Below are 26,873 nucleotides of genomic sequence, written 5' to 3'. Positions count from 1 at the left end.
TGTGTACCATACACAAGATGCATTGCAGCAAATTGCCAAGCCTCCTTCGACAGCATCTTCCAAACCTGTAATCTATACCATCAAGGAGGACAAGGAAATGATGGTGTCGTGGTGATGTCACTGGACTAGCAATCCAGAGGCCCAGGCTAGTGCTCTGGGCACATGGGTTCAAATCCCACCAAGCAACTAGTGGAATTTACATGGTGACCATGGCAACTATCACTGACTGTCGAATCCATCTGGTTCACTAATGTCCTTTATGGAAGGAAATCCGTTATCCTTACCCGGTCTGGCCCCCACATGTAACTCCAGGCCCATAGCAATGTGGTTGACTTTTAACTGCCCTCTGAAATGGTCCAGCAAGCCACTCAGTTCAAGGGAAATTAGGAATGGGCAACAAATGTTGACCTTGCCAGTGACGCCCATATCCCATGATAGAATAAAGGAAAAAGCAGGTGCATGGGAATACTAACATCTGCAAGTTCCCTGCCAAGCCACATACCATCCTGACTTGGAACTATATCATTGTTCCTTCAGTGTTGCTGGATCAAAATCCTGGAACTCCATTCCTACCAGCACTGTGGGGGTACACTGCATCAGTTCAAGAAGGCGTCTCACCACCACCTTCTTAAGGGTAATTAGGGATGAGCAATAAATGCTGGCCTTGACTGCAATGCCCACATCCTGCGAAAGAAAAAAAAATGCCTCCGCTAATAAAGGCAAGTATGTCATATGCCTTCTTGACCACCTTATCTATCTGTCCAGCCACCTCCACTGATCTGTGGACATACACTCCAAGGTCCCTCTGTTCCTCTGCACTTCTCAATATCGTACCATTTATCATGAATTTCCTGGCCTTGTTAGCCTTCTCCAGATTGAACTTCACTTGCCACTGTCTGCCCATCTGACTAGTCCATTGATATCTTCGTGCAGTCTACAACTTTCTTCTAATTGCCAATTTCTGTATTGTCTGCAAACTTCTTCCTGGTACTATCAACGTTCAAGGTCAAGACATATACTTGGTCTAACTTTGTCCTTTAAATCTAACTGAATTATGATCATTTCTACCAAAGTGCTCCCTAACTGATACCTTTTCCAGTTGCCTAACTTCATTCTCAAAAACAAAGTCTAGGAATGCCTTCCCTCATATTGGCCTGGCTATGTACTGGTTAAAAAGTTCTCCTGAATACATTTTAAGAATTCTGCTACCTTTGAGCCTTTCACACAAATTCTATCCCAGCTAACATTAGGGTATTTGATACCCCCCCCCATTACAGCCCTATTGCTTTTGTAATTCTCAGACATTTGCCTACATATTTGCTCTGTTTGTGGGTCTATAGTACACTCCCAGTTAGTGACTGCTCTTTTTTGTTTTCTTCAGTTCAACCCATATGGCCTCATTTGATGATCCTTTCACCATATCATCACTGCTCACAGCTATAATTGTTTCTTTCATCAATATTTCACCCTCACACTTATTATTTATCGCCCTCTCCATCTTGACTGAAAACTCTAACCAGGAATATTGAACTGCCAATCCTGCCTTCCTTACAGCCATGATCGTTAATCCTTGAACCTTAGAGAAGAAAAGAATAGGGAAAGTTTTGTGCCCAGCCAGTTTAGTTATCAATAGAACGTTTAGGTTTCAAATATCTAGCATGGCTATTTAAATAGAGGTAGACCTGGTTCAGGAGCTTATTTATAAGTTTTCTCTGCATTGTAGCATCAGCTATTTACAATTTATATTAATGACTTGGAAGAAGAGATTGACTGTAATTTATCCAAGTTTGCTGACATTATAAAGCTAGGTGGCAATTACACCTGTGAGAAGTATACAAAAAGGCTACAAAGGGTAAAGACAGGCATAGTGAGCAGGCAATAACATGGCAGATGGAATATAATGTGAGGAAATCTGAGATTGTTCACTTTGCTAGGAAGAATAGAAAAACAGGCGAGCAACTTTTAAAAGGATGGTGTTTAAAGAGACTTGGATGCCTTTCAAAAAGAAACAAAGCTACCATGCAGGTACAGCAAGTAATTAGGAAGGCAAATGGTACATTGATCTTTATTGCAAGGGGGTTGGAATACAAGAGAAAGGAAGACGTGCTACAACTGGACTACTGTATGTTTCGCTGAGTGGCAATCACCAGGTCGCCACTCTGCTCCTATCTTTCTACCTTAGTCTGCAGCTCCACATTTTCCACCCGGATTTCCTGTCTGAACCTTGAGAAATGTACAGTGTTGCAGCTCCTGGAGTCCTTCAGTATGGTGCAGGATCGTCAGGGGAAACAAAGCAACTTTGTATGGCTGCGATAAACTGGTAACTTTAAATGTCCCAGCCACTTTGAAAAACTAGGAGTGCAAGGTAACTGGATGAGGGGTTAGGGTAGGTGGTGATGATTTGGTGGGGGTGAGGGGTCAGGGGAGGGTCAGGTGGTGTTTGGGTATGGGGGTGTAGTCAGGTGGTTTGGGGGGGTCTCACGAGGTCGGGAGGTCGTCAGGGAGGTTGGTCAGGGGACTGGGAGTTGTTGGGGCCTGGTAGAGGGTTGTCGGGGTTGGGGGATGGTAGTCGGGTGGTTAGTGTCGGTTTGGAGGGTCAGGAGGAGCAATTGGGGGTGGTAGTTGGGTGTTTACAAGGCGGAGGGTGGGTGGGTCCAGTGGGTGGGTCAGGGAGGTCAGCAGCATAGTTACCCAGTCAACACAGGAATGAAGGGCTGAATGGCCATTTCCAGTGGGCATACACTCCTTAGGAGTCTAGAAGGATCAGAGTTAAGGCTGTTTCCCCTGATGGAATGTCTAGAACTAGGAGGCATATCTTTAAGGCTGAAACGAAAAGGAATTTCTTCACGCAGGAGTTTTGAATGTTTGGGATTCACTACCCCAGAGGGTTGTGGATACTCAGTCGTTGAATATATTCATGACTGAGATAGTTATATTTTTGGACTTCATGGGTATCATGGGATATGTGGATAAGGCTAACAGAGGTCCTAGATTAGCCATGTTCTTATTTAATGGTGGAACAGCTCAATGGGCCATTTGACCTACTCCAGCCATTTTATGTGTTCTTACAGTTGGGCCTAGGACACTGCTCTGAAGAACTCAGGAATGCCCTGAGGCTGAGATGATTGGCCTCCAAAAAACTAGGAATGGCTCCAGCCAGAGGAGGGTTTTTGCCGATTCCCACTGACTTCAATTTGACGAGGACTACTTGATGCCATTCTTGGTCAAATGCTGTCTTGTTGTCAAGGGCAAAGGTTCTCACTCGCCTCTGGAAATCAGCTCTTCTTTCAATGCTTGGACCAAGGCTGTATGAATAGTCCTGGCAGGACCCAAACTGAGCATCAGTCAGTGTCGCTTGATAGAACTGTCAGCAGCATCTTATATTATTTTACTGATGATTGAGAGTAGACTGGTAGGATGATAATTTCTCAGACTGAATTTATCCAGGTTTTTGTGGACAGCAAACATCTGGGCAATTTTCCACTTTGTCGGGCCAAAGTCAATGTTGTAGCTGTACTAGAACAGCATGGCTAGAGGTGAGGCTATTTCTAGAGAACAAGTCTTCGGCACTGAAACCAGGATGCTGTTGGATCTTAGCTTAGCAATAGCCAGCTCACTGAAGCTCAGTCTGGGTTCCACCAGGGCCACTCAGCTTCTGACCTCATTAGTGGCATCAAGGAGCCCTGACAAAACTGGAGTCAATGGGAATCGGGGGATAATACTCTGCTGGTCAGAGTCATACCTAGCAGAAAGGAAGATGGTTGTGGTTGTTGGAGGTCAATCGTCTCAGTTCCAGGACATCGCTGCAGGAGTTCCTCAGGGTAGTGTCCTAGGCCCAATCATCTTCAGCTGCTTCATCAACAACATTCCTTCCTTCACAAGCTCAGAAGTGGGGATGTTTGCTGATGATTGCATATTGTTCAGCACCATTTGGGATTCCGATACTGAAGCAGTCCATGTCCAAATGCAGCAAGACCTGGACAATATCCAGGTTTGGGCTGACAAGTGGAAAGTAACTTTCACACTACACAAGTGCCAAGCAATGGCCATCTCCAACAAGAGAGAATCTAATCATCGCCCCTTCACATTCAATGGCATTACCATCACTGAATTCACCACTATCCTGGGGTTACCATTGACCAGAAACTGAACTGGACTACCCGTATAAATACTGTGACTACAAGAACAGGTCAGAGGCTTGGAATCCTGTGGCAAGTAACTCAACTCCTGATTCCCCAAAGGCTGCCCACTATCTACAAGGCACAGTCAGGAGTATGATAGAATACTCTCCACTTGCATGGATGAGTGCAGCTCCAGCAACACCCAAGAAGCTTGACACTATCCAGAACAAAGCAGCCCACTTGATTGACACCACATCCACAAACATTCACTCCCTCCACCACCGGCGAACAGTGGCAGCAGTGTGTACCATCTACAAGATGCACTGCAGAAACTCACCAATGCTCCTTAGGCAGCACCTTCCAAACCCACGAATGCTGCCTAAAAGGGCAAGGGCAACAGACACATGGGAACACCACCACCTGGAAGTTTCCCTCCAAGCCACTCATCATCCTGACTTGGAAATATATCGTTGTTCCTTTACTGTCACTGGGTCAAAATCATGGAACTCCCTCCCTAACAGCATTGTGGGTGTACCTACACCACAGGGACTGCAGCGGTTCAAGAAGGTAGCTCACCAACACCTTCCCAAGGGCAATGAAGGATGGGCAATAAATGGCGGCCTAGCCAGCAATGCCCACATTCGTAAATGAATAGTTAAAAAAAAATCAGACTGCTTGTCCAATATGTATCATAATTTCTTCACATCAGGAAGACCAGAGCCACTCTTTTTGGCCAATGCTGCATACTCCATTCTCTTTATATTGACTGCACCTCTACGCCAGTCAAACTCTCAGGCTGAACTAGACTAAGCATTACTGTTGGCATAGTGTTTGATTCTGAGCTGAATTTCAAAAACCACATCCTATCTGTCACCTAGACTAATTACATCCACCTCCGTCTGGTTCTACTCCTACTTCAATTCTTTCACCACTAAAACACTTTGAAGTGGATAAAGGCAAGCTGAGTGAGACAGGAAGGGACAAAGTTTAACAATAATAGTGAATCAGAGAGCGAGATCCAGGAAGTAATAGTAAAAAAAATGAAATCACTTTATCTGAATATGCGGAGCATCTGCAATAAGATGAACTAGTGGCACAAATAGAGATAAATGGTATAGATCTAATTACAGAGGCATTACAGAGACACAAGATTGGGAAATTAATATTCCAGGGTACACAACATTTTGAAAAGACAGGCAGAATGGAAAAGGAGGAGGGGTAGCCCCGATAATAAAGGACGACAAAAAGACATTAGTGAGAAAGGATCTTAGCTCAGAAAATCTGGAAGCAGAATCAGTATGGGTAGAGATTATGAATGGCACAAGTTATAAAACACTAGTGGGTGTAGTTTATAGGCTCCCACCGACACCCGACAGTAGTTATACCATTAGGCAGGGCAATGAGTAAGGCATTAATGAAATAAAAGCAAAATACTGCTGGAAATCTGAAATAAAAACAGAAAATGATGGAAGAACTCAGCAGGTCTGACAGCATCTGTGGAGAGAGAGTTAACGTTTCGAGTCCGTATGACCCTTCTTCAGAGCAGAGCTCCAGAAAAGAAATTAATGAAGCTTGTAACAAAGGCAATATAATAGTTGTGAAGGACTTTAATCTTCATGTAGACTGGACCAATCAAACTGGCAAACGTGGTCTGGAAGAAGAGTTTGGAATGTTTTCATGTCAGTTTTCTGGAGCAATGGAGTAGTGGAACCAACGAGGGATAAAACTATTTTAGATCTAGTACTGTGTAATGAGGTAAGGTTAATTAGTAATGCCATAGTAAAAGATCTACTAAGAAATAATGATCATATTACAATTAAATTTCATATTAAGTTTGAAAACAACATACTCCAATCACAAACAAGAATCTTAAAACTTAGTTACGTGGTTGTAGTAGGAGAGCTGGTTAAGGTTGATTGGGCAAATGGAATACAAGTATGGTGACAATAAACAGATACACTTAAAAAACAATTCAAAGTATTCAACAAAAATACATTCTATTGAAAAACTAAAACTCAGCAAGTAAGATCTATCTTAGGAGGTTAATGGTAATGTTAGATTAAAAGGCAAGAGCAAGAGAGCAAGAGTTCATAAAGTGTATTCAGGACAGTTTCCTTGAACAATATGTTGTGGATCCAACCAGGGATCAGGTTATTTTAATTCTGGTAATGTGTAATGAGGCAGGTTTAATAAATGATCCCAGAGTAAAAGATCCCCTAGGAAACAGTGACCATAACATGGTAGAATTTAGCATTCAGTTTGAGTGTGAGAAACTTGGGTTGGCAACAACTGTGTTAAACTTAAATAAGGGTAATAAGAAAGGAATGAGGGCAGAGTTGGCTAGAGTGGACTGAGAAGGGATTTAGCAGAAAAGGCAGTTGATGAACAATGGAAGACATTTAAGAAAATAGTTCATGACTCACAATAAAAATATATCGCAGTGAGAAAGAAGGATTCTAGGAAGGGGATAAACCAACAATGGTTAACCAAGGAAGTTAAAGAAATAAATATAATAACTATCACTAGAGAAAAAATACTAGGGAAACTAATAGGGCTAAAGGTCGATAAGTCCCCTGGACCTGATGGGTTGTATCCTAGGATATTAAAGGAAGTAGCTACACAAATAGTGGATGCATTGGTAGTAATCTTCCAAGAATCCTTAGATCCTGGAAAAGTCCCATAAGATTGGAAAACTGCCAAAGTATTCAAAAAGGGAGCAAGACAAAAAACAGGTAACATAGACCAGTTAGCTTAACATCCATCATTGGGAAAATGTTACAGTCTATTATAAAGGATGTAATAGCAGGGCATTTAGAAATGCATAATATAATCAAGCAGAGTCACCATGGCTTCATGAAGGGGAAATCATGCATGACAAATTTAGAAGAATTCTTTGAGGAGGTAACAAGCAGGATAGATAAAGGGGAACCAGCAGATGTAATAGGTGAGGCAGTAGTGTAATGGTATTGTCACTGGACTGGTAATCCAGAGACCCAGGATAATGCTCTGGGTCCCGGGTTCGAATCCCACTACGCCAGATGGTAGAATTTGAATTCAATAAAAATCTGGAATTAAGTCTAATGAAACCATTGTCAATTGTCATAAAAAAACCCATCTTATGCCCTGTAGGGAAGGAAATCTGCTGTCCTTAACCTGGGTCTGGCCTACATGTGACTCCAGATCCACAATAATGTGGTTGATTCTTAGGCCAGGATTTTACATTGGTCAGGCAGGCTCGCTGGGGCTCGCCGCCTGCAATCGGCCTCGCACCGCGATTTCATGCGGGTGGGCCAATTAAGGTAACTGAGCACTACCCATGCAGGCAGGGGGAGGAGGAAGAACCGGGCCTAGCACACAGTTTGCACATGTGCGCGGAAGAGGCACGCAGCTGCCTCAGGGAGTTTGAAGCGCTTTTCAAAAAGATAAATAGAGACATGAAAAATCTAATGAAACATGTCCCCTCATGTTACTGTGTCATCCTCACCAGATGGGACATGTTTTTATTTTGAAAATAACAGTTTCATTTAAGTAGTATTAGCTTTAGGAAACCTCATCCCGCTTGTGGATAAAAGGTTTCCTAAAAAATGTAAAGGCCGCTTGGCCTTTTCACCTGCCCGCCAACCGTAAGGTTGGACAGGTAGCGCAAAATGCAACTTAATTATTTAGTTAATGGCCTTAATAGGTCTTTCAATTTATTGGCGGGCACGAAGCCGACTCTGGTGTGCGCCCGCCGAACGAAATATCACGCGAGTTTGCGATGACGTTGGGATGCACGTCCAAAGTCATCGCACGTCATTTTACATTCTGGCGTTGTCAGGCACGCGCCTGCACACTGAATGTAAAATTCTGCCCTTAAATGCCCTCTGAACGAGGGCAATTAGGGATGGATAATAAATGCTGGCCTAGCCAGCAACGTCCACATCCCGTGAACGAATTTAAAAAAATATTGAAAAAGGCGTTCGATAAGATTCTGCACATAATGCTACTTACTAAGAAAAGAGCCCATGGTGTCGGGGGTAGTATATTAGCATGGAAAGAGCATTGGCTAACTAATAGAAGACAGAGAGTTGGGATGACTGGGGCATTCTCAGGATGGCAACCTGTAACTTAGTGGAGTGCCACAGAGTGCTGGGAGCACAATTATTTACAATATATACTAATGACTTAGATGAGGGAAGTGAATGTACTATCGTCAAGTTTGCGGATGACACAAAAATAGGTGGGAAGGCAAGTGGTGAGGACGACACAAAAAGAGTGGGATATAGACAGGTTAAGTGAGTGGGCAGAAACTTGGCAAATGGAATATACTGTGGAAAAATGTGAGGTTATGCACTTTGGCAGGAAGAATAGAGGAGCTGAATATTATTTAAATGGAGAAAGAATGCAGAAAGCTACAGCACAGAGGGATTTGGGAGTCTTCGTGCATGAATCACAAAAAGCGAACATACAAGTTCAGCAGGTAATAGGAAAGGGAAATGGAATGTTGGCCTTTATTTCAAAGGGAATAGAGTATAAAAAGTCTTGCTAAAACTATACAAGGCACTAGTTAGACCACATCTACAATACTGTGAACAGTTTTGGTCCCCTTATCTATAGAAAGATATACTGGCATTGGAGGCAGTCCAGAGAAGGTTCACTAGGTTAATCCTGGGTATGGAGGGATTTTCTTATGAGGAGAGGTTGAGTAGGTTGGGCCTGTACTCATTGGAGTTTAGAAGAATGAGATGCGATCTTATTGAAACATATAACATTCTTAGGGGACTTGGCAGGGTAAATGCTGGGAGGTTGCTTCCCCTTGCGGGAGAGTCTAGGACCAGAGGGCATAATCTCAGAGTGAGGAGTCGCCCATTTAAGACAAAGATGAGAAGGAATTTCTTCTCTCAGAGAACAATGAATCTGTGGAATTCTTTACCGCAGAGGGCTGTAGAGGCTGAGTCATTAAGTATATTCAAGACTGAGATAGACAGATTTTTAATCAGTAAGGGAATCAAGGGTTATGGGAAAAGGCAGGAAAGTGGAGTTGAGGATTATCAGATCAGCCATAATCTCATTGAATGGCGGAGCAGACTTAATGGCCTACTTTTGCTCCTACGTCTCACGGTCTTATGGTCTTATAAGGCTTATAATGTTGCAAAGGATTGTAGTTAAATCTGAGAATTAGAAGTGTTTTCAAAGCCAGCACAGGGCTACCAAAAAGTTGGTTAAAAAAGGTAATAAATAGAATATGTGAGTAAACTAGCCAGGAATATGAAAATAGATTGTAAGGACTTTTGCAAGTATATAAAAAGGAAAAGAGTAGCTAAAGCAAACATTGGTCCTTTAGAAGCAGAGACAGGAGAAATTATCGTGGGAAATGACAGAGGCATTGAACAAATATTCACAGTAGAAGGCACAGTTACAAACCAGAAATAGAGAGTAACCTAGGGCTTAATAAGAATGAGAAAATTAAGGCAATTAATATCAGCAGAGAAAAAGTACTGGCAAAACTCAAGGTACTAATATCCAACAAATCTCTAGGAGCTGAGGGCCTTTATCCTAAGGTTCTAAATGAAATCGCTGCCAAGATAGTGGATGCTCTAGCTATGATTTTCCAAAATTTCCAACAGACTGGAACATCAAGTGGAATTTCCCAACCTGCCCTCAGCAGATAAGAGCGGTGAATCTAGCGGGAGGCAAAAATCAGAAACCCATCGGCGTACAAATAATTTGCAATTTTCCCAATTAATTTCCCAGGTTAATGGCAGGTCAGGTATCCCACTGAGTAGTGGCATGAACGCCATTTGCATTCATTTACTATTTCATGAATGCTCCTTAAATTAGCTTCTCACCGGAATTATGTGCCGCCTTCCAATCCTGCCAGTGGGGAATCATGTTGGTCCAAATCTCATTGGAAAAGGGTGGTGTGCACAGGTCAGACTCACTTCAATCACGACTTCGAGGTGAGTGCAACATATATAGCCTACCATCCACAGTGCTGCACTGGTCTCGTGGCAATGCTAGTGGAACGCCACACTGCTGGGGCTGTAGAGTTGGTCTGCTCCCAGTAGTTGGGGCCGTAGTCACAAGGACATCACTTTGCAGGGCTCAGCTTTTAGACACTGACTAGCATTGCGACCAAGGATGGGGGTGTAGAGATGGTTTGCTTCTGGTGGGTGCCACTGTTGTCTAGAAGGGCACCACTGTGCAGCAGTACTCATACATGGCCAAGCATTCAGAAACCAGCATTTCGACCATGGTAGGGAAAGGCCACAAAGGGGCAATGGGGAAAGATGACTTTGCAACGGGTTGGGAGGGCGGGGTGGTGGGAATGGAAGGCAGAGGGTCAAGAAGACTTTGCAAGGAGGTGGAAGAAGAGGGGTCGATGGGAAGCAGAGGGTAGACCAACGGGTGGGGAGCTGCAGCCCAACAAGAGTAACTGAAACACTGACAAACAAGGGGGTGCAAGGGATATCACATGTATGAAAGGGCGGGGATGCTCGCAGACTCTGGAATAGGAAAAGGTGGGGGTTGTTCATGGGGCACAACAGGGTTGGGTAGCACAGAGACTCATGGCGGGGGTTGGGAGGGGACACAGTATAGTCTTCAGCCATGAGGGTCAATGGGGAACTCTGTGAAAGTCAAAGTCCTTGGTCTTTCAGCCAGGAGTCAGAGAGCAGTGAAACTCCTAGGACTCCATGGGACTCAGTCAAAAGTCAGAGATTGGAGACAGTCATGGGGTGCAGACAACATACTGCAAGTCTTCACTGGGAGCATGATGTACTATAGCCCCATTGAGGGACAAGGGCTGTGTGCTCAATGGGTATGATACACAGCTTGGTGTGCAGGGCTATCTCACAGTTGCTGTACATGGGCTTGTCTGTCTCTGTACTGGGCTACAGATGGAATGGTGATGGTTATGGGTGGAGGATCGGAATCCCCTCCAACTGGGAAATTTATGGAATATAAAACCCAAACCCATGGACATGTTTGACCTCACGTTTTGAACCATAATATACAAAAGCAAAGCTGCAGCCAACAGCACAGGGCTGGGCAGCAAGAGGCTAATTCAGGCGTTTAGTAAAAGACAGTGGCTCATCAAAAGAATTTGGACATTGACTGATTGTTATCATGGAACAATGGTACCAGGGAAATGCCATTACCTGCCATTGGCTAATGCAATTAAGAGACTCATTACCTTGTACAATGGTACAAGAAACATGCCATTGATATAATACAATTAAGGAATTGTAATGCAACTAAGGCTAGCATCACAGACAATGGTACTGGAATCTGCCCATTTTTGATTGGTTCCTCTCAAGGAGCGAAATGGGTTACTCAAACCTTCATCAACCTCAGAGCCTGTTACTGTATTGCTTCAAAACAGCAGGATAATTGTTTAAACAATGTGAGAGGTGATCAAATTCGCCTGGGCTATTTTTCCATGGAATGTCTGTACTGTTTCAACCGGCATGAACTGATCATATCTGTCTAGACTATGTGTAGAATAAATTAAGAGGTGTTAATTACCAGACATTGGAACAGCATTAACAACAGGAAATGTGTTTGACATGTCTGTGTTGAATCTTTATAAAAAGAGCACATCAGAGCTTGGTTGCTGCAGTCAGGAGGGTCAGGACTGGTCATCTTGACTCAGGACCTACAATCAGCACTGGACAGATCAGGGGATTGTAAGTGTTTCAGCCAAATCGTAGTGATATTCATCCGAGGGTTTTGTAAGGTTTTGGGACAAAGACAGTGTTTTTACGCAAGCACATACGAACTAGGAGCGGAGTAGGCCACTCAGCCCTTCAATTGCTCTGCCATTCAACAAGATCATAGCTGATCTGATTGTAATCTCCCGCCTAACCCCGATAACCTTTCACTCCCTTGTTAATGAAGAATCTATTTAGCTCTGCCATAAAAATGTTCAAAGATCCTGTTTGCACTGCCTTTTGCGGAAGAGAATTCAGAAGATTCACAACCCTCTGAGAGAAAAGCATTTTCCTCATCTCTGTCGTAAATGAGCGACACCTTATTTTTAAACAGCAACCCCTAGTTCTAGACTCTCCCACAAGAGAAACATCCTCTCCACATCCACTCTGTCAAGACCCCTCAGGATCTTAAAAGTTTCGATAAAGTCACTTCTTACTGTTCTAAACTCCAGTGGATACAAAACTAGTCTATCCAACCTTTCCTCAGAAGACAACCCGCTCATTCCCGGTATTAGCCAAGTAAACCTTCTCTGAACTGTTTCTAATGCATTTACATCTTTCCTTAAATAAGGAAACCAATACTGTACACTGTTCTCCAGGTGTGGTTGCACCAGTGCCCTGCACAATTGAAGCATAACCTCCCTACTTTTGTATTCAATTCCCCTCACAATAAATGATAACATTCTATTAGCTTTCCTAATATTTGCTGTACCTGCATACTAACCTTTTGTGATTCATGCACTGGGGCACAACTATCCCTTTGAATCTCAGAGTTCTGCAATCGCTCACCATTTAGATAAAATGCTTTTTTACCCCTGCCAAAATGGACAATTTCACATTTGCCCACATTATACTCCATTTGCCATGTCTTTGCCCATTCACTTAACCTATCTATGTCACTGTGTAGCCTCCTTACGTCCTCCTCACAACTTACCTATCTTTGTGCTGTCTGCAAATTTAGCAACCATACCATGTGCCCATTCATCCAAGTCATTTATATATATATATATATATATATATATAGTAAAAAGTTGAGGCCCCAGCACTGATCCCTGTGGCACACCAATCAATACATCCCACCAACCAGAAAATACCCATTTATGCCTATCCTCTGTTTCCTGTTAGCTAGCCAATCTTCTATCCATGCCAATATATTACCCCCTACACCATGAGCGTTTATTTTCTGCAATAACCTTTGATGTGACACTTTATCAAATGCCTTCTGGAAATCTCAATACAGTACATCCACTGGTTCCCCTTTATCCACAGCACACTGACTCCTTAAAAGAACTCAATAAATTGGTTAAACATGATTTTCCTTTCACAAAACCATGTCAACTTTGCCTGATTGCATTAAACTTTTCTAAGTATCCTGCTATAACATCTTTAATCATAGCTTCTAACATCTGTCATAGGAAAAATGTTAAGCTAACTAGCCTTTAGCTTCCTTTCTATCTCCCTCCCTTTCTGAATAAAATGAATTATGTTTGTTTTTTCCAATCTAATAGAACCTTCCCTGAATCTAGGGAGTTTTGGAAAATTGAAACTAATGCACCAACTATTTCAATAGCCACTTCTTTCAAGACCCTATTATGAAGCCCATCAGGACCTGGGAATTTGTCAGCCCGCAGCTCCAACGGTTTGTTCAATACTACTTCTCTGGTGATTATAACTTTCCTGAGTTCCTCCCTCACTTTCATTTCTTGATCAACAGCTATTTCTGGGATGTTACTTATACCCTCTATAGTGAAAACCGAAGCAAAATACCTCTTCAATTCATCTGCCATCTCCTTACTTTCCATTAATTCCCCAGGCTCATTTTCTATAGGGCCAATGCTCACTTTGTGAACTCTTTTCTGATTTAAATATCTATGGAAACTCTTACTATCCGTCTTTATATTTCCAGCTAGCTTTCTCTTGTACTTCTTCCCTCCTTATTAATCTTTTTGTCATTCTTTGCTGTCCTTTATATTTGGTTCAATCTTCTGACCTGCCACCCATCTTTGTGCAACTACATGCTTCTTCTTTCAGTTTGATACTGCGCTTAACTTTTTAGTTAACCACAGATGGTGGGTTCTAGGAGTTTTCTTTCTCATTGAAATGTATCTATTCTGTATATTCTGAAATATCCCTTTAAAAGTCTGCCACTGCATCTCTAATGGGGGGCCTGTCCCTTATCTCATTTGCCAGTTCACTCAAGCTAGCTCTGCTTTCATGCACTCATAATTGCCCTTATTTAAGTTTAGTCCTGGGCCCACTCTTTTCTCCCTCACATTATGATTGCTGCTACCTAGGGGTGCTTTCACTATGAGGTTATCAATTTAATCCCATTTCATTACACAGTACCAGGTCTAGTAGAGCCTGCTCTCTGGTTGGCTCCAGAATGTGCTGTTCCAAGAAACTAACCCAAAAGCATTCTATGCACTCCTCATTGAGGCTACTTTTACCCATTTGATTTTTCCCGTCTATCTGTAGATTAAAATCCCCCCATGATTATCACTGTACCTTTCTCACAGGCTCCAATTATTTCTTCCTTTATACTCTGCCCTACAGTGTAGTTACAATTAGGAAGTCTAAACACAACTCCCACAAGTGACTTGGTGCCTTTATTGCTTCTCATCTCAACCCAAACTGCTTCTGCATTCTGGTTTCCTGAACTTAGGTCATCCCTCTCTAATGTGCTAATACCATCACTAATTAACAGAGCCACCCTTCCACCTTTTCCTCGCTTCCTGTCCTTCCTAAATGTCACATACCCTTCAACATTCAGGTCCTAATCTATGTCATCTTGCAGCCATGTCTCTGTAATAATTATCAGATCGTACTTATTTATTTTTATTTGCCCTGTCAGTTCATCTATTTTGTTTCAAATGCTCGTGCATATTTGCCTGTATTTTGTCAGGTTTAAACAAGTCATAATGACTTCATTTAGGCTAAAGGGGGACAGTGGTCAACTCGCAAAAAGGTTCAACTGGGAATTAAAGGTGCTAGTTTCAGCTAGCCACAGGAGGATTTGAACTGGGGTATGTGTGTCAATTTTGGGGAACTTTTGTAGAGGATCTATTTATTTTCTTTGAGCTTGTGGTCTGTCAGTCAAATCCCAGAGCATTCTGTACTGGGGATGGATTGTTCATTATTTTTAAGGGGCTTTCTGTGTTATTTCAACTAATTGTAGTGGTACCTATACTAGGGATATTAGTGGGTACAATAAAACAATAAATTTACAGTTGAGCCAAACTCAGCTTCGGTATATTTTTGTTCTTTACAAATCCTGAAGTCCAAGAATTGTTTGCATGTTGTGGGGAAGAACAGGAGCCTCTTAAATGGGAGGTATCTGCAGCCTATATTTGGGGAACACATAACAAAGGTGGGGGTATGTGAAGCTTTCCTGGCTGGGGTGGGGAGGGGGGTTCACCTCAGGAGGTGGCTGTGCACACAGCCTCTAGATGGGGAGGGTAGAGGTCCACATTGGACATGGGCATATCAGTAGTGATGGACTCGGACCGGGGGGGGGGGGGGGGGTAGTGTAGGAATGTTTACAACAACTACGGGATCCAGTATTATTGGGGGAGGCCGGAGAATTATAGGAGGGAGCTGTACCTTCATATTGTGAGGTTCTAGGTAGATTTCTGGGACATGGGCAGTGAGAGAGGGGGTGTCCAAGTTCATTTTGAAATAGTAGTGCAGAACCACCATCTTGCTCTATCGGAGTTATGGCACAGTTATAAATCGAAAGAAGAAAAGATTCTGAACGGGAGGGGTCTGAGGCTGTGTGGGAGAAGAGCACTGCTGGACTAAGGGGCCGTTTCGGTGGGTGCCCGCTAACATGTTGGTGCCGCAACAGTAAACTGGAATCTGATTGGAAAGAAAGAAAAAAAGCCATTGGAAGCCAATGCCTTTATCAGCACTGTAACAGGGATGCTCAGAAGTCAATGGCTTAACATCACATTCGCTGCATCTCAACACATTAACACATAGGAATGTAAAATTTGGGAATGCAGGCAACTGTTAAAGGGGACACAGGTGCAGCATATATGGCATTCCATCAATGGAGGCCAGTCATGTGTTCCGAAGAATTGGCATTCATAACGGGCCAAAGGATATCCAGTCATTAATCAGGAGCTACTTATTGTTAATTAGTATGCAAAATCAGAGATTGGAGCACTGAGCTAGGTTAGGTCGCGCATGTCACTGAAACCTTCTCATACCAGAGGGATTCAAATGTTATGCTTCTGGGATGGCATCTTGGTCACCTTGACGTGCGTGCTAGTGCCTCAGAGACAAGGCTGTATCAGCGGCAATGCAATAGGGCAGAAGCCACTACAGACCATTAGTGTTGCTATTGGTAACAGATTGTGAGCTTTACTAACGTGACCATCATTAATGTCTTCAATGTTTCATTTCAGAGAGAAGGTAAAAGCAAAAATAGATCCAGGGCTCAATGCTGCCTTTTTGAGGGTCCAAATGCAATGGAGGAAGCAAAGGAGAGAGAGGCAATGCCGAGCACAGCTCCGGAAGGAGGCGCGGCCTGAGGTCCAGAATCAAGAGGAGCCAGAGCAAGAACAAGTGGGTCAGGAGGAGAGACCCAGACAACGGAGGCGGCTCAATAGACCAAGGGTATACCAAAGAAGACTCTCTTATTTACAAATGAGTGAGACACAATGCCGTGCATGATTGGTCTTGTCCCGAGCACTGGTAGATCACATCTGCCACATTGTTTGTGAAGACCTGACGCCCCATGGAGATGGAGGCTATCCACTGACAATGGCTTTAAAGGTGACCACCGTGCTCAATTCCTTTGCCTGTGTGTTGTTCCAGGGATCCACAGGGGGCCCGAGCAGCGTCTGGTAGTCTGCAACACATAGATGCATAAAGGAGGAAACAGATTGCCTTTTACAACATTTACCCTTTACAACAAGGCACATCACTATTTGAGGTTTGCTCTGGACAAAGATAGCCAGGCTGCAAAATTCACCAGCTTTGCAGTTATCTCAGGCTTCCCAAGAGTGCAGGGTGCAATCGACTGTATCGATGTGGCTTCAAGGGCAGCCCCTAATGTTTATAAACCGCAAAGGCTATTCACTTCATCAATGTTCAACTGGCGTGTGATCATCAAAAGCACATTTTGCACATTTGTGCCAGGCACCCTGGGGGTTGCCATGATTCATACATCCTGAGTCACTCCCAGATGCCTCAGATTTTTGAAGGGCCTGAATGTCTGAAGTGCTGTAAGCTGTAGGGCTATGGGCCAGGTGCAGGGAGGTGGGATTAGAAAGGGCACCTGGGTGGCCTCAGGCTGGCATGGACAAGATGGGCCGAATGGCCTCCTTCTGTGCTGTAACTTTTCTATGGTTCTCTGGATGGCTGCTTCTGCTTGGGGATAAGAGGTACCCCACTGAAATGCTGGCTGATGACAGCCATTCCAAGGAGAGCTACAATATTGCTCACAGCTCCATAGCCTCCCTAATCAAGCAGACATTGGGATTCTGAGGATGCGCTTCAGATGTTTGGACTGCTCAGGTTGCGCACGACAGTACACTTCCAATAGGGTTTCACGCATCATCACTGCATATTGCTCCCTTCACAACCTGGCACTGAAAAGAGGTGATCCTTTGCCAGAGAGTGAAATGGAAGAGGATGAAGATCAGGAGGCCCTGGAATTTCAAGAAGGTGATGAGGGTCAGTTTAAAGGCAATGAGACTATAAGAAGCAAGACATGGGAGATATGCCCGTGACACTTAAATCACTGCCAGATTCCAGGAGGAGTAAAGTGAAGGTAGAGGGTGATGGCCACAGTTCTCCTGGCCCTCAATGCCATTCCATTTCATCTCAAGGGATGTCCAACCAGTCGCATCGAAAACTAGTAAAGCATTCATGCTCGCACCTTCTAGCCTCATGATGCACCAGGCCATGATCTCTAAGGAGATCAGCAGTACCCTCTGTATGCACTCGCTCTGGGGAGTGAGAGTCCCGTCAACAATGAGTGCAACGCAAAAACTTACTTGAAGCAGTTGTCACCACATAAATACGAAACTACAGTGGCCAGTGAAATGAGGACATGGTGAGGGATCTCCTCCTCCCTTCCATGTCTTGTCCTTTGGCACTACCACTGAGGCGACACAACTGCCATTAATCACTCAAGACTGCTGAGCTGCCCTCATACACTGGTCTTTCTTGAGGAAGAAGGGTTACAAGCGCGTAAATCACACACTTCCAATAAAGATTTTAACACATCTCCCTGAATTCACACAAGGGTGCATAAACTATCTTCAGTGAGGTCGACATCACATGAATGTGAATCTCACAGAGGGATGCCATCCCTGAGTGGGAGAATGGCTAAACCATGAAATAAGAGAATTCAAATGTACATAATCATATGCCTTCAGTTGACGAAGCCATTCACATAAACATCAAATGTATCTACAAAAGTGTAACATTTTCACAGTGGTGGCACACCCGTGACCCAAAAGTGAATTCAATATTTGTTCATTTTCCTAATCCTACTACTACGCTTGGGTACAGCCCCGACATCTGCAGCTGAGGTGGAGGCAGCCTGATGACTGCTACATCCTGATGTCTGTGATGACCTTGGTGGACGTCCTCAGGTGGCCGTAGGCCTGGAGAGTCTCGTGCTCAGGAGCTGATGCACCTTCCTTGGCCCGAGCAGCTGGAGCAGATGGAGCCACAGGCAAAGGGGCTTCTGAGTAGTTGGATACACTTGGAATGTCCTGAGAGGAGGCCCCTGGGGTGTCCGCCTGACGCTCATCCTTCCTGTGGGTGCCCGAGAGCCCCTTCCTGACTTCTTGAGGAGATGGTGCATCTGGAGGGAGGCAAGGTGCCTCATCCCTGTCACCTACATCTCAATGGTGTCCACCAGGGTGTGTGGCCATGGAGTCCAGGGCCAAACACAAATCTGGCAAAGCCTGCTGGTTACCAACCTTCCCATGGTAAACTTGAGGTGCTCCCATGTCGCTATCACTACATCACTGAGAACACGGTCAGACTCCTCCATCCTTCGCTCTAGTCTGCTGAGTGCTTGTCAAATCTGTGATGTTCCGCTGCCTGTTGTTGCATCTCCAACAGTGAGTTGGCAACCACTTACATAGACTCATCATCTGACTCTGACTGAGCGGGTAGCTGGCCTCCAGCAGCCTTCCAAGTGCCAGCGACCTTGGCTGTCCCTGCCTCCAACTAATGCAGTGATGTGTTCTCCAGTAGGTGAGCCCGAGCTTGATCGAGAGCTATGTCTCAGTGTGTGTCTCTGCACTGGTGGAGGGTGTGGGTGAGTGCAGTGACAGTTTTTCCTCAGCTCCCTCTTCTGATGTGGTCTGGGGGCTTGGACTTATGGTGGGCTGCCTTGTGGGCTTCGAACTGCTGGTGCATACAACAGAGAGAATAAGTTTTAGTTGATGAGCAAGTGGATTATAAGACTGCATGTCATTCATTGTGATTGTCAGGATGTGATGAACTGACAGAGGTGTGATCCATGCTAGGTTGCTGAGACAATCCAATCTCCCTTCCCCACAGGAGTGATCCCTGTCCTCCGCAGCGATCTCAGCTGCAGCCTCCTTGAATTCAGTGAGGGAAATTATGTTGGCCATGCCTCCCCCAGTTTGCGCTCTTTCCCTTCCGTTGTGGGCAAGCTTGCCCTGGATGAAGACAAAAGGCATGTGATGAGAAGGGATGGAGGGTTGGGAAACATGTATTCCCCCTGTGTGTAGTGAGCCCACTCCAGCAGGTCTGAGAATGGAGAGCGTGAAGCATGATAGATAGGATGGTGGTTATGTGAAAGTTTCCATGGGACAATAAGTGGTGATATGTGACCCCACTAATGATTGTGTGAGATCCCTGAAGAGAGTAGTCCTTTGATTAGATGAGGCCACAATGAGAGTTTGATATTGGAGGGAGCTGAAGGATGACTTACCCTGGCGGAGTGAATGAGATCTTTCATCCTCTTCCTGCACTGGATGGCATTATGGGTGCAGTTGCCAGCCATGCTGACATCCCCTGCAATGGCCTCCCAGGCTGGAGAGGTGAAGCTGATATGCTCTCTGGGATATAGGACATCACCATGTGCCCGCACTCCTCTGATCAAGGCCTTGTAGCAGGGCGCCGTCTTCTTCTTGAGGCTTGCAGTCTTCTTCTTTTGGCTCAATGACATTTTTAACTGTCTCCTGGAGTCAGGCGGGCTGGAGAAAGTTAGATGCTTGTGCTCCAGTGACTTTTAAATATGGTGCCTGGGCCTTTGACCCCTCCAGGTAACAGCGGGGTGGACGAATCAGCTCCCGACTTGCCAGGTGATTCAGGGAGATACTCACCTGTGAATAATTAGGTGAGCTTCCAAGTGCGGAATTGGGCACAATTTCCCACCATTCTGAGCAGCGGGATACGCCTGCCCTCCACTGCACTTAATTTCAAAAGTGGAAAATTGTGCCCATCACGCTGCAAGGAAGGAGGGAGAGAGAAAATAGAACTACAGGCCAGTTTGCCTGACATCAGTCATCAGCAAATTGCAGGAATCTATTCTAAGGAACTCTTAACAATGCACTTAGAAAAGTATGATTAGAACAAGACAATATGGTTTTACAAAAGGGAAATTCTGTTTGACAAATTTATTTGAGTTTTTTTTAATTAGTAGGGTAGATAAACGGGAATACGTAGTATACTTGGATTTCCAAAAGGCATTCAAAAAGGTGTCACACAGAAAGTTAATATACAAGTTAAGAGCTCACAGAGTTGGGAGTAACCTTTTAGTATTGTCAGAGGATGGGTTAACTGACAGGAAGCAGACAGTAGGGATAAATAGAGCATTTTCAAGTTGGCAGGCTGCGAGTAGCGGAGTTCACAGAATCACAGAGTGCAGAAGAGGCGTGAGAAACACCTGACCTACCTACCTAATCCCATTTACCAGCACTTGGCCCATCGCCTTGAATGTTATGACGTGCCAAGTGCTCATCCAGGTGCTTTTTAAAGGATGTGAGGCAACCCGCCTCCACCACCCTACCAGGCAGCACATTCCAGACCGTCACCACCCTCTGGGTAAAAAAGTTTTTCCTCACATCCCCCCTAAACCTCCTGCCCCTCACCTTGAACTTGTGAACTTGAGTTCCGTAAGGATCAGTGCTGGGGCCTCAGCTATTTACAATCTATATTAATGACCTAGATGAAGAGACAGAGAGTAAGGTATTTAAGTTTGTTGACAATACAAAGTTAGATGGGAATGCAAGCTTTGAGGAGGACACAAAGAGGCTGCAAAGAGATAGCGACACATTAAGTGAATGAGGGACAAGGTGGCAGATGAAGTAGAATGTGGGGAAGGGTGAGATTATTCACTCTGGTCTTAAAAATAGAAAAGCAGAATATTTAAGTGGTGTGAAATTTGTAAATGTTGAGGTTCAAGAGACTTGCATGCATTTGTATAAGGAACACAAAAAGTTAGCACGTAGGTACATCAAGCAATTAAGAAAGCAAACTGCATGTTGGCCTTTATTGCAAGGGGATTGGAGTACAAAAATAAAGGTCATCCTATAATCGTGCATTGGAGGCAGTATGGCGAAGGTTCACTAGATCGGTCCCTGGGATGACAGGATTGTCCTATGTTGACAGGCTGAGTAAATTAGGTCTGTATTCTCTGAAGCTTAGAAGAATTAAAGGTGATCTAATTGAAACATTCAAGGTTATGAAGCTGCTTAACAGGGTAGATACTGACTCGCTGTTTCCCCTAGCTGCAGAATCTAGAACAAGGGGACACAGTTTCAAGAAATTTCTTTACTCAACAGGGTCCTGAATCTTTGGAATTTTGTACCCCAGAGGATTGTGGATGTGCCATCATTGAATATATTTAAGGCTAAAATAGTCAGATTTTTGGTGTCTCTGGGAATCAAGGGTTCTGGGGAGCAGGTGGGAAAGTGAAGTTGAAGTCAAAGATCAGCCACCATCATATTAAATGGCGGAGCAGGCCCAATGGGTGATATGGTTTTCTCCTGCTCCTATTTCTTATGTTCTTATTCTCTCCCGAGCACTCTGTGTACCTCTTTGCATTCCATTATTAATGGCAAAGCCTTCAGCTAGTATAATCCTCCTCTCTTGAACCCCCTTCCTAAACTACCCATTTTGATATAAAAAAGTTTATCCAATACTGTGAAATGTACGATACTTACAGGAAGATACCTTTCCAAATTAAAAATGACAACCCACTGACAATTTACAATTATAGTGACAGTTTAAAGTATTGCACGTTCATTACCTTATAAATCAATGATGGAATTGAAAGGTTAACATTCAGATCTTCATTACAGGCACTGCCATGCATGGCCACAGTGGAAGCCTGATGGACGTCTTCTCCCTCAAAAGATAACTCCCTCTCAAATGTCTGTTCATCGGCAAAGCTTGTTTCACTTGCTTCTACCTAGAAATTAATAAACAGAGATTAATTACCCTCTGCAAGAATCTAGGAGGAAAAGATGATTACTGAATTTTATTGCAGCGTTTTACATTATGAAAACAGGCTGTCAAATCTGGTTACGGTTACCATAATTGGTAAGATACCACTGAGTTGGAAAACAACACTATAGAGCCCAGGAGATACTCAACGCTTATGTTGGCCTGACATTGGTGCCTATTCTGATCAGACTCAAGAAACTAAAGCCTTTCCTGACTGATGATGCATGTATTAGAGAAACCATAATTTTAACAACACGTTAAAAGTTGCGCATGTGAACCAGAGTTGCTAAGCAAATAAGTACATTTATACATGGTACTCTCTGATTTCTTTTCCATCCTTGTGTGAAATCAGGGAAGAACTGTTACTTGCCAATTGCCTCCATCTCTTCAAAAATGATGCTGTTCTATATTTACAAATAGTTACATTTTTGAATCACAAAACTTCAAAAAATCAGATGATGGACAGCAATGTTCCCTCTTAATTTCTCTTTGTTCTGCATGGCATTTTGTACTGCATGGTCCTCTTAAGATTGCTGTGCAGCTGTACACACATAAACATCTTAAGGAAAATTTGGTTGTGTACAGCTTGTTTGTTCCCTATGTGGCACATTATGGATTGTTGAGTGGCTGCACGCCTTATAGGGAATACTGAGGTACAACACAATCAACATACATAAATTTGTTTCCTTCATAGTTAAAGCAGTTAACAAAGTACAAGCTTTGTCCACTTAGGGCAAATTTATTTGATTAGTTTAAGAAATAAACTAGTAAACTAGATATTAGTTTTAATGAAACAGGAAATGTAAGGGCAACAGTAGGCTATTCAGTCCCTCGATCCTGTCCACCATTCAATTTGATCATAACTGATCAGCACCTCAACTCCATTCATCTACTTTTGATCCATATTACACTTCATTAATTAAAATCTGTCAATCTCAATCTTTAAAATTTCAAATGACCCAGCATCCATAGCCACTGTGAGAGAGAATTTCACACTTCCGCTACCTTTTGCGTGAAAAAGTGCTTCCTGATATTACTCGTGGATGACCTAGCTCTTGTAGTAAGGTTGTACTCCCTTGTTCTGGATTCCCCTGCCACAGGACATAGTTTCTCTGCATCTACTCCATATCAGCTTTGGAGAGGGTACAGCACAGGTTTACCAGAATGCGAAGGCTTAAAGGGTTAAATTATGAAGTCAGGCTGCATAAACCTGGTTGTAGTCCCCTAAATTTAAATATTTGAGGGGGTATCTAATTGAGGTATTCATGCTAATAAAAATAATTCAATAGAGTCGATATGGAGCGTTGAAATTTGGCCAGACAACTTAGGTGCTAATCAGCCTCCTAATCTTCCTAATACAGGAAGCAGCAATGCATTTCATCTCCAGCTGGAAGAGCACCACCTGCCTAATCCAATAAGGCAGATCATTAGCATCAAGTGCGCAACTGGGAACGGTTAAAATGCAGAGTAATTTATTCAGATTTGGATCCTGCATATTTTGCAGGACCCATTTTAATTTTTTTAATGCCCAAGCCCTTCATGCTGAACTTGCACAGCACAACATGGCACTAACTGGCACTAAGATCCCTAAACTTAGCTGAATGTGGAACCGAGGAGCAGGATTGTTTCCCCCAACCCCATGTTAAAAAAACGCTCCTATAAAATGCTCCTGATTTCCCACAAACCAGGCCCCCAATCACCTCCCCAATTCACAAGCCCCACTTCCCCATCCCACCACCCAGCAATTCATTTTCACAATTCCCCACCAGCTAGGCAAGATTTGATTGACCTCAATATTTGGTGCAAGGACAGAAGCTCTGTCCCCCACAGGTGCAAAAATGGGCACACTCATATTTCTCAGCCAGAGATGCTAATTCCTCTGGTGGTGGAATCTGGAACAAAAGTGCACAATCTTAAAACTAGTGCTTGGTTGGTTCAGGAGTGAAATCAGGAATCATATTTTCACACGAAGGACAGTCAAAAGTGGAATTCTCCTGAAGGACAATGGAAACTGGGTCAATTGAAATGTTCAAGAATGCGATCAGCAAATTTTTATGGGTAAGGGAGCAAGGGATATGGAACAAAGACAAATAAATGGAGGTGAATTACAGATCAGCCATTGACAGGATAGTTAGCAAAGCACATGGGATCTTGCGCTTCAATAATAGAGGTACTGAATCCAAATCAGGGAAATTACGCTGAACATTTATAAAGCTCTGGTTAGGCTGCAACTAGAGTACTAGGTCCAGATCAGATCACCATACTTTTTAGGACGAGTGTGAAGGTCCGTGAGAGGGTACAGAGGAGATTTACCAGAACGGTTCCAGGGATGAAAAATTTTAGCTACAAGGTTATGTTGGAGAACCTGGAGCAAAGGTAGTCGAGGGGACATCTGATAAAGGTATGTAAGATTGTCTCCATTATCTAAACTTTTCACAAAGAAATGTCATTCCCATTAGCTGATGGGACAAGAACTAGAGGACACAAATTTAAGGCTTTGGACAAGAGATACAGGCAGGATGTGAGGAAAGACTCCTTTATGCAACACGGGTAATGACCTGGAACTTGCTGTATATGAAGGTGGCGGAAGTGGAGACAGTGAATGAGTTCAAAAGGAAATTGAATAGGCACCCGAGGGAAATAAACTTGTAGGGCTACGAGGATGCGGGGCAGGGGGTATGGAACTGACTAGTTTGCTCTCCAGCAAACTTCCTTCTCTGTCGTCATAACTCCATAACTCTATGACAACATACCAAGACATAAGGCAAGGAAAATCCATTGTTTATGCAATGCTTTGGGGACCATAGGTCCAAAGTAATTTGTTCCTCACAAGCCTGCTACATTGAACACATGTCATGACCAAAATTACTCATTTATCGTATCCCAACATGATATTTTCTGAAATAAATCTAGCTAATTTTCACTGAATGAATCAATACTATCAGCTTCCACCATCTCCCTGGGGATCCTGTTCCATAGATTAACCACTCTCATATTAAAATAATATTTCTGCAGATTAATTTGGATTTTCCCCCCTTCAAGTGCAGGCTGTGTCCTCTGGTTCTACTGTACTTGACAGGAAGAAAGCATTCGTCATGGTCTGCAGTATCTGGTTCCTTTCAAATCCTAAAAACAGTAATCAAATCACCACTCAACCTCTCTTTTCCACTAAGAGCATGTTCAATTTGTATAACTGTTCCTGATAATTGAATCTATCCATTCTTTCCATCATTCTGGTTGATTTCTTCTATATGCTTATTAGCAGCAATATCTTTTTTGTACCACAGAGGCCAGAACTGCACATAGTATACTGAGTGCAGTTGTGTCAAGTGTTAGGATGACTCACTATTGTGGTTCAATATTGATCCTTGACACATTCCAACTGTCACAGAGAACTGATGTAGTTGTTCAATTGCCACTCAGGACCCGACATCTTTTTCATTATCCATACACATTATTTTCTTTCCATTTAAGTAATCATCCCTTCCTGGCTTTGCTGTCCCCATGTAAAGCATTTTTCACAATGAACTTCAGATGCCACTTATTTGCCCAAATCCCATGTGTACTCAAATCCTCCTGTAATACATTCTGTTCTGTTTTGGAGTCTGCCACCTTCATTAGCTTTGTATCATCCATAAGTTTAGCCAGTATGTTTGTGACTCCCAGCTCCTGATAATTTATGGTTGAGACTGTCAATCAGTGGTCTCCATATTGCTATTACTGGTGTTTGCTACTATTGCTTAGTTCTCTCCTTACCCTCGAAGAGCTCATCCTTGATTCAGAATCTTTGATAACTGACACCCCATGAGCAAGATAATCAGTTGAAGCCTAATCCATGCTTTGCACAGGTTAGACCAAGTGTATAATACAACACTAATTTATGATGCCGTTAGACATAAAAGCCCAGATGAAGATGGCCACAGATGCACAGTTCAGAATGAAAGGATAACTAACCAGTGCTAACTCTGCACGAAAGACAGCAGCATCGGCTGCTGCCTCCTCCTCATCATCACCGTCACAAGGCTGACCCAAGTAGAGTAAAGATTCCTCTTTAGTAGGCACATCTCCCTCCTCTGGAGAAAACTGCTGAGAGAGTGGAGTTTTGAGTGTACCACAAGCAGCTGGCATGCAAAATGGATAATCGTGAAACACTATGGTTACTTGGAAGACTCCATGTTAGCCTGAAAGAGGCAATTTTTAATCCAATTTTATAAGTGCCTGAATTTTTATAGCAATTTGCTGTGACATAGCCTTCACAAAGTTTTTGAGAAAATAGGCAACATCCCTAAAGCAAAATAAATTTTGGATTGTTGTGCAATTTTCATTGACGTGAACAGACTTGAACGGTAAACTTGAAACTATTGATGCACTTCATAAAGTGAAAAAAACCATCAAATTTCAGGCCTAACTATGTTGCATACAGACAAGGAACAATGTTGTTTCTTATCACAGTCATTTCACTTTCTAAAGAAAATTGTACAAACAGAAAGGTCAGGATGGCAATGCATCCAAAATTGTGAAAGTAGATGCTTGCAAGACTAAATGCACTTTAGGGCTCAAATACAAGTTAGTTATTTAAAAAAATATTCTTAAAATAGTGCCAGTAAAACATGCACAT

At 43.3% G+C, this 26,873-nt stretch overlaps 1 protein-coding gene across 16 annotated transcripts in view; it reads right to left on the bottom strand.

The window, feature by feature from the left end:
- The window catches only part of mpdz (multiple PDZ domain crumbs cell polarity complex component), a 420,746-nt gene that overhangs the window by 219,837 nt on the left and 174,036 nt on the right, over positions 1-26,873 (bottom strand). For 13 of the 16 annotated variants that reach the window (XM_078570535.1, XM_078570542.1, XM_078570530.1 and 10 more), the window contains 2 exons: positions 26,210-26,341; positions 22,059-22,220 (listed from right to left, as the gene is read on the bottom strand). In XM_078570535.1, coding sequence (XP_078426661.1) covers positions 22,059-22,220; positions 26,210-26,341 — 294 coding nt within the window. The remainder of the gene's footprint in view (positions 1-22,058; positions 22,221-26,209; positions 26,342-26,873) is intronic. The other 3 variants (XM_078570536.1, XM_078570531.1, XM_078570541.1) reach the window with 2 other exon arrangements.

This window comes from Cetorhinus maximus, chromosome 2 (assembly GCF_964194155.1).
Source record: "Cetorhinus maximus chromosome 2, sCetMax3.hap1.1, whole genome shotgun sequence".
NCBI lineage: Eukaryota > Metazoa > Chordata > Chondrichthyes > Lamniformes > Cetorhinidae > Cetorhinus > Cetorhinus maximus.
This window is presented reverse-complemented; position numbering and strand designations above follow the sequence as displayed.